Here is an 8,979-nt window from a genome sequence, read left to right on the forward strand (position 1 = left end):
CCACTCAAATCATCAAATGCCGACTGCTTACTCGGTCACTACATACACAATGAAATGTCTGTGGACTTTTCTGTTATTTACCAGTAACAAAAAAGCACACAATGGGTGAGACCGGTCGACGGGATATACTCACTCCTCCCTATCACTTGATCCCACCTCTGATTGATGTTTTAGAAATTCGTTTTAGCTCTATTCCTGATTTCTTTTTCTATTATTTTAACGACTTTGAGCTTAAAATGTTCCTTATCTCCGCATATTTCAAGGATTTCATTTATGTTTTTTTGAAAAAGTCAAAAAATAACAGAAATTCAACATATAGGTAAGAAAAAATACAGTTCAAGTTACGAGAATTTTTACTGAAGATACAATTGATGTGACATTATATTTATAAAATATTTTTTAAAAAAAACATTAAAATAATTTAACATTTCCACTGTGGGACACATTTTAAAATCTGTACAAAGATTTAAAAAAAATTGAGAAAAAACAATACTCATATGTATATACGCGAATAAATCTACAGTCTTTTTGTAAAAATTATAAAATGAACACATTTGATTTTACAACCACTATCAAAACTCATTGAAAAGTTAAATGAACACATTTGATTTTACAAGCACTATCAAAACTTATTGAAAAGTAAACTGAACACATTTCATTTTATAAGCACCATCAAAACTAATTGATAAGTAAAATGAACAAATTTGATTTGACAAGCACCATTAAAACTAATTGACAAGTAAATTGAACATTTTTGATTTTACAAGTAAGTTATCAATGTTAATTGTTTAGTAAAATGAACAAATTCGATTTTACAAGTAAGTTATCAAAGTTAATTGATTAGTAAAATGAACATATTTGATTTTACAAGTAAGTTATCAAAGTTAATTGATTAGTAAAATGAACAAAATTGATTTTACAAGTACGTTATCAAAGTTAATTGATTAGTAAAATGAACAAATTTGATTTTACAAGTAAGTTATCATAGTTAATTGATTAGTAAAATGAACAAATTTGATTTTACAAGTAAGTTATCAAAGTTAATTGATTAGTAAAATGAACAAATTTGATTTTACAAGCACTATCAAAACTAATTGATAAGTAAAATGAACACAGTTTCCATCGTTTTCATCGAACATTGACTTAATAATTAAACACAATGATAAAAAAGAATTTTCACAGCCCGTAAGAGAAAAAAATATTTACAAACGACCACATGGTTGCTCTACAACAGCTTCACAAACTATATCAATAAAATGAAAAATAAGGTAATACAAAATTGAAAGATTAGCTTCATGTAATGAGCAATACAAAAACAAATCTAACTATAAATGCAATTCTACAAAAAAAATGAAAATTGAGGTGCAATGACTTGATAAAGGAATGAGAACAAAACGGTACATCATCAACAAGGAACAAACTCAATGGACTTAATCTAAGAAATAGCTACGCATTACTCCTTTTTATCTAACAACAAAATATCATCAAAATTTTAATCTTTACTTTTTATATCTTCATATATTTCATAAACATACAAAGTGATTAATGAAATAGCACGTTTTATGGTAACCTTTTTGAATGAAAAGGTAAAATTATTTACTGAAAATGTATAATCATATTAACATTATACTTTGGAACAGAAATAGTTTTTTTAAGAATCAAAATAACATCAATCACCTATATGCAATCCCATTTCCTGGCCTATTTCCATGTCCTGATCCATGTCTTGTCTCCTGTTTGAACCTTTTCCTGTCAAAAATAAAGTATGTTTTAATAGAAAAATACAGCATACATGACTTGATTAATTATTAATTTCTTCTTAAGCATAAATGTGTCACGTACTTGCACACAGTGAACACCTGCATTTTTGTTTTCTAACACAATAAAGTGTACATATAATCCCAGATACGAGCAGGCCTAGGGTAGGAACTATTACACTTATGATAATAGTACTTCTGTCATTTGAGGGCTTATGGATCCTGAAATTAAAGAAAAAATCATTAATTGCCTATGATGAAGGGCTATCATTTAATTAAAACTTTCAGAGAATAATTTTCTTACACTTTTTAACATTTTTTGCAGTCTTAAAAAGTAATTTGATAGATTTTTACCTATCAATTGTATTTGTTGTTGAGGTTTCCTGCATATTTTTTGATGAAATCACTGCACGAAGGGTAGTAACTCTTTCTTTTATTATGTTAGAGAAACAACCAAAATCTAAAAAAAAAATGTCGACAATCTTTTATAGTATTTACATGTTAAATTACATGTAAACACCATGTTTTTTATGCCTTTTTACCAGTACCACTGTATGCATTTTATGATTAACATATGAAAGACTCTTAAAATACAAATAAGGTAGATAAAAGTTTGAAATTATGTCAAGCCTGGTCCTTATATATCTGCATTATAAATCAACAAAAGAATAGGAAAGGACTAACTACACATCGAGTCAACAATACAAAAGATTTCTTTGATATAATTCATTACATTTATATGATGTTGTCGAGTTGTAGGATTGCGGACATGGAGGGGTAGATGATTTGCAATCTGTCAAATAGTTGCCACGTATACTTGTTTTATCCGTGTTAAATTCAGCACATCTTCCACCTTTCACATTAAGAAAAATCAAATAATATACATTGTTTCATTTACATTTTTGTTTTCTAAAGTAAATTAAACTAAAAATTCATTTTTAATGGAAATCGACGATAAAGAATCCTTTTGAATTTTCCCTTAAACAAAGTAAGTTATTGGTTCATATTGAAAGTGTATTGTAATAGTAAATACACTGTAACTAATGTACAAATTACAGCTTTATACTTCATATTTTTGTTAAAGTGGTTTTCATTTTCTATCTTGAGACACAACACGTGTCATACGTACGGCTCTGTGAATCCTTGTGTTTCTAAACATTATTTTAAAAACTATTTGTTAGATATATGTGATAAGTTTGACAGCTTCAATGATTGCCTTATAAAATTAAATTAATACTTGACATTTAAAGTCACAGTAAAGATTTCTTAAATCCTTTCATTGATTGTAATAATCTTATTATACTTTACCATTTTTACAAAAGATAATGTATCAAAGATTTTTATTTTTTAATATTAGAGTAGCAGTAGCATAATTTAATGTCATAAGATACTCTGTTTCAGCTGCATCTCATAGCATTGATTGAGAGGGCGACTGAGATCTTAAAAACATACATGAAGGATATTTTTCATAACAGGAAGTTGCAAAACACAAATAAAAGTAGATAAATGCAAGTTTGTTTATCTTGAGGTGCATTATATTTTCAAATATACTGGATTGTAGAAGCAGACTTTAATAATATAGACTAAACGATTACTTTAGAGAAAAACTGTGACTATAAGACTGGTTTTCATTGTTGTTGATTTTTTTTCCTTGGATAATGAAAACACAAAAAATTAAAAAAAAAAATTAATGGTGACATTATGTCATAATTAAAGTTCCAATTAACCACAAAATATTTTCAATCCGAAATTACTTTTTTTCTTTAAGATATGTGATGAATCATATTCATAAAAAATACATCCCTTTGCTAAAAAAACAGATTTATTGATAAAATCAAATGTAAATTTATCATTTGTGTTTTGATTTGACATTATATTACCCACCTGTTACCAAAAAGACATAATCATCTGAAAAATATATAAAAAAGAGAAAAAAATATTGGTACCAAATCTATCGTTTTTAAGAAGGAGATACCCTAATAGGACAATGATAACGAACAGTATTCAAGATCAAAAATTAAAAAAAAAAACAATACACAGAGCAAACATAGACCTCCAAAACAACAAGGACAACAAACAAATAGATTCACTTTGAAAACTGAAGAGAACCATTTAACGTATAATAAATTATTGGGTTTTTTTTTTTCAAAGAAAACAATAACAATATACTAAAGATCTTACCAATAATAAGTAAAGATGGAGCGCATACTTCTATTGTTTCATTCATCCAATCGTTAATTACACAGTGATACTCAAAAGACTTGCAGGTATGCTTTATATCGTGACATCTCTTTCTTTCAGCAGCTTTTCGTAGTTCTGATGCATTATTTGGACAGGACCATACTCTTGTAACTGTGGCAAGAGAGTCTTTGCAAGGAATCACAAAGCCATATGCAAATCTGTCGACTTCTTGCAAAACCTATGAATAAATAAACTAAGTACATGTTCCGATATTTTACTCTATTCTTCTTTTGCATAGCGTTCAAATATTTTAGAGAATGACAATTTTTTTTAAAAATAAAAAATACGTATAATATTTGAAACAAAGAAAGTTTTAGAAATGAGGAGGTTATTTTTTTCTAATTGAAATGTGTATCATATAAATACTTTTATACAAGTTGAAGTTTATTATTTATAATGTCTTATAATTATTATTTTCTTCTGTTTTCTTTTATCCTCACCATTACTTGCACCATGTACGTGAACAGATATTTCTTGGTGTGAATCAACCTACAATAATACCACATTAGTTACACATACTGAAAGTCTAATCAATTAAAAAGTTACAATTCTCGATGAATATGTTTCCGTTACGTACTGGACAGTTTGTAGTACTGCTTCTCTCAAAATTTTTATGCTCAATATATTAATTCGGTTTAGTTGTTAACAAAGAATCACTATAACAGCTTTATCTGTCACGAAGCTGGATTCCCGGAATAGTCTTTTACATTGATTCACCTAGTTCAGACATATTGGAGGAGAAAAAAGAGTTAAGGTGTACTTGAAGACATTTTAAGATCCACTATCTAATGTGTCAGAGATAGTTAGCACATTCATGTCCAGGATAAGAACTTGTTTTTGATCCTTTTGTGTTAAACAGTAGAGTATGTTCAAATTTTTCATGTCCGATTATTATTTGTGTTTAAACTTGAGTAATAAGAAGCGATTAACAAATATGTATATCCATTTTATTATATGCATACCAAGAAGTAACAATGGTTTAAAAAGAGTGTCAACAATACTATATTATCCTTTTTGTAATATACCCATGATCATGTTTGGGTTTTTTGTATTTTCTGCAATGCTATTACATCAATCTTCTTGTATTACATTAAAATGATATGTTCATATATTTAGTATATTGATTATTTCAGATTACAATTACCTCATTTTGAAATCCAGTTTATATATCCCGCTTTTATGTTTTTAAATACTAAGATATGCCTGAGTTATAAGGGTCAAGGGTGAGACTGATCATCCAATGAAATCCGTTTAAAATTTTAAATGCACATGATATTAACAGTCTATATGTACAATGCATATGGCGACATAAAATCAGTTCATATTTTTGGTGTATCTTTTTTTGGAGGGGGGATAATTTAGGAATATTTCTAAACTTGAACAAAGATATCTACAAGTAATAAAAGAGTGATGGACCAAAACAAGAAAAGTTTAATAGAACAAATGAATTGACCCTAATCTGCCTTGTCTATCCATGTGTATCAATGACACAAATCGAGGCTTTAGAGGCTCACAAGAGAGACACTTCTAATTCACATTAAACTTGTTCTTTGTAAACTTCATCATAGAACTTAAATTAATAAAAATCAAACTTTTAAAACATAATTTATAATTGCTCTGAGAGATTTTCAATCTGGACAAGAGGGTAATTCTAATATGTTTACAAATATCAACAATTTGTACGTTACGTGACTCCACTATTATCTTTCACAAGTAAATATTCTTATTGTTTGTTTCTGTAAGCTCTATTTTTTTAACTGCAATTCAAGTTTTAAATATCTATTTATTTAAAAGCTTTGTTGTAAACATTCTTTTACTTTCGGTTCTTACCTTCATACATATGTATAGCCTGATGACAAACGGATATTCTGTTAAACTTAAGAGCGAAAGTACAAAATTATTTTTAGAATTATATGTATTACTAGTATGCAAACTGTTATAAGCAAATCAAGAAGCTCTTATTATTGAAATTCGTCTTTTGTAGATAATCAACTATGCAGACATGACTTTATTTACTAAAAAACAACAAAACATTTTAATCGATAAACTATGGACACGTTTTATAAAGTGACCTATATAGATGCACTTTAACATGTGTTTGCACTAATGGTGTTCATGTATTTAAACATAAAGCTTTTAGAAAGTTTTTATACATCTATATATTTGGTGTCGATTTATGGAAAAGTGCTGAAAAACATGATAACTTAGTCGAAAAATACCTGAACAAGCTTTAAAAAGAAATATTTTCAAAATTCAGAAATCCTATTTTGTGGGAGCTCTGGTCCTCTGGTCAATAAACCATATGGAAATAAGGAATATGGAAAACTATTATACCGTAGAAGTCATGACACATTCCCGATGTTAGTGTTTTTCAATACAGCGTTCTCATCAGATGTTTCTTCCTGAGTTTTACTCCCAGAGAAGGTGACACCAATAACTCAACTGGTTTCTGTACGTATTCTATATCTTTTTGGAGAAAAGCTTTAAGTTTATCCCCCTCCCCATCGAAATCGTATTTTCTTTCAATCCTGTGGATTTAACCATTTTGAATTAAAAAAAAGTTACTATAAAAAAAAAAAAAACAACACAGTATGTGCTATGCCTTCTCCTTTGCCGTCACGTCTTCCAGCGCTGAATGTCAGTAAATATTTTTTTTCCTTTTATCAGATTATTTATCAGATACTCCTTACCGTCAAGAAATCATTTAGTTGGGACTCAGATGGATTATCCCGCTAGTCATCATTACATAACTGAGAGAATGTAATAAACAAACAATTCGTTTAGTTATCTTATTACTGTATAGCCTCATTTATCCGGACGCCTTGGTTCTCCGTCAATTTGTCCGGATATGTGAAGCGTCCGGATACCTGAATCGTCTTGATTTTAGTTAAATAGTCTCTTAAACTATAAGCAATATTAAAGAATGTTGTTTTAATCATTAAGTTTTAATGTTTAAACACTTTCATGAATTTTAGCACATGTACCAATAAATACTTGTTAAGATATTTTTAAAAATAGTATACTGTCATTGGATGAAATATTGTTTATATAAAAGCATTAATTATTATGAAAGTGATTTTAAAAATTATATCAATTCACAGAACTTACGTTTTCCACACAATACTAAGGCAGCAATTCCGGTGATCATAAGATTGTGCCAGTTTTTCATTGGGATTATTTCCTTTTACAACTACCGACGTAATCGTTAACAATACATGTACAGTGGACCTTCAGATGTCCAGACGCTCAAATTTCCTGATTTTTTTTCATGGGAAAGGAATTTTTTTACGTTCTTTTGTCTTTTTAAACGATATTCCGCGTTCCGTATCCGGAAGGTCTTTTTCACCACAAAATGAATTTTTACCTTTTATTTTGATGGTTAAAATAAATGAATGGGAATTTCTTGATCCCGAAATTTCGCTCAATCAGAATGTGATTTTCCGTCCCATGGGATTAACTGTTGAAAACTACAACAGACTTATAAATAGAGGACAAAGAGGGATTCTGTCATTTTTATGTTTATCTACCAAAGAAAAAGGTTGGGGAGTGATTTTAATGAATCGTACCTCGCTTAATTTACATTATTTAATCATGTTAATCGAGAGCTTCTTAAAGAAAGCCTCTTTTTATTGTCTGCTCTGGTCCTTGTGGGGGAATGTCTAGGATTATGAATCAATACCATGGCAGCTTACTTTATAAATTATATTCAGATCGGGGAATTTTCTCAGATTTAACAACGATTACGTCGGTAGATGTAAAAGAAAGTAATACCAATGAAAAACTGGTACAATCTTATGATCACCGGAATGGCTGCTTTGGTATAGTGTGGAAAGCGTAAATCCTTTATAGACATCACTTTGTTTCGCCCAACTTTCTTCATTTATTTCCTCCTGTATTTTTTTATGAATACTAGTATCTTTCCATTCAGCAAGATTAGAAAAGCCCATATCAAATCCAGAATTAAAAATTAATAATGGACTGAAACTTAGTCTATCCTACTTCGTTTGGTGACTCTGCTATTCCATGCTTGTTTCAAATATTTAAGAGATCATCAATTGCGTGGCGAAAATGTCCAAGATGAAATATTTTTATCAACGTGGGTTTCGTTTCGAGCTCTTCTAAAATTGTCGATTAACATCAAAACCATTTTGAAATCTTCCACGCTAATGGTTAATTTAATTCACTCTAATTATTAATTTTCTTATAAAGAAGATGGGTGCATTTGGCGAGTAATCTGCAGGAATCATTTGTACGAAACATTTATGGTTTAAATGTCCATGATTTGGTTGGCTGAACATAGCTGGTCAGATTTTTTCAAGCACGTCCATAGGTTTTTTTTCATTTAGTTTGAAAGACCGTGTGAAATTGTAACATTTATGTCCATTTTTCCTGGGGGTAATGTAACATATTAATGTTTCACAAAAAATAAACATCTAAAATATCTAATGCATGATACATGTACATTATAGAATAGAAGATTAGATTCTGAATTGATTTCGTTCGAGAACCAAACTGAACCAAAATTTATCTAATTCAAAATTTTAATACATACGTACATAAAATGAATCTGACAAAATAAATGGTTGTTTACATGAAAAAAAAATTAACGCCCCATGCCAGGTTTGAACCAAAAACTTTTGGCTTCGAGTGCAGTGAACAGGTAACCCAACTTACTGAGCTATCACCGCTACACGTATACCGATGATTTTAAAAGGACAAAGAAGCACCACATTCACACATTTGGATTTTTTGGGGGAAAAGTTATTTTTCGTGGTCTCTCGGTCTTCTCTCCAGTTTTTTAAAAAAGTGTATTCGTTTCTTTGAATTTAAATTCACACGAATAACGTTTCAAAATCATGGAAGAGAAGACCCAGAGATAGAAAAATTTTAGAAAAACGTGTCTAAAATATACGTTTTTGTACCAAATGTCTGATTTGGCTAATTTTTAAGTTATTTTTTAGCTAATCAGAGCTCGATTTCA

General features: G+C 29.3%; 1 protein-coding gene across 2 annotated transcripts; it reads right to left on the bottom strand.

Annotated features, from left to right (window-relative positions):
- Nucleotides 1-1,186: 1,186 nt before the first annotated feature.
- On the bottom strand, nt 1,187-5,166 carry LOC134260615 (uncharacterized). Of its 2 annotated transcripts, XM_062743172.1 has the most exons (7): nt 5,143-5,166; nt 4,439-4,487; nt 3,939-4,176; nt 2,491-2,610; nt 2,112-2,217; nt 1,843-1,979; nt 1,187-1,749 (listed from the first exon to the last, which is right to left on the bottom strand). In XM_062743172.1, exons 1-7 carry the CDS (start codon nt 5,145-5,147, stop codon nt 1,670-1,672), a joined length of 735 nt encoding a protein of 244 aa, XP_062599156.1. In that variant the 5' UTR covers nt 5,148-5,166; the 3' UTR covers nt 1,187-1,669. The 2 variants fall into 2 exon arrangements, with proteins under 2 accessions (XP_062599156.1, XP_062599157.1); XM_062743173.1 differs by lacking the exon at nt 1,843-1,979.
- Between the last annotated feature and the right edge of the window lie 3,813 nt (nt 5,167-8,979).

Source organism: Saccostrea cucullata, unplaced genomic scaffold, assembly GCF_032062105.1.
Source record: "Saccostrea cucullata isolate Sc308-1 unplaced genomic scaffold, CSIRO_AGI_Scuc_v1 ctg1278, whole genome shotgun sequence".
NCBI classification, from domain to species: domain Eukaryota; kingdom Metazoa; phylum Mollusca; class Bivalvia; order Ostreida; family Ostreidae; genus Saccostrea; species Saccostrea cuccullata.

What these genes read in the sequence shown, in the direction of transcription:
- LOC134260615 (XM_062743172.1), bottom strand. An exon ending in CTCGACAACATCATATAAAT is followed by an intron (nt 2,218 to 2,490) that starts GTAATGAATTAT and finishes TTTTTTTTTTAG; the next exon opens with ATTTTGGTTGTTTCTCTAAC. An exon ending in ACAACAAATACAATTGATAG is followed by an intron (nt 1,980 to 2,111) that starts GTAAAAATCTAT and finishes CTTTAATTTCAG; the next exon opens with GATCCATAAGCCCTCAAATG.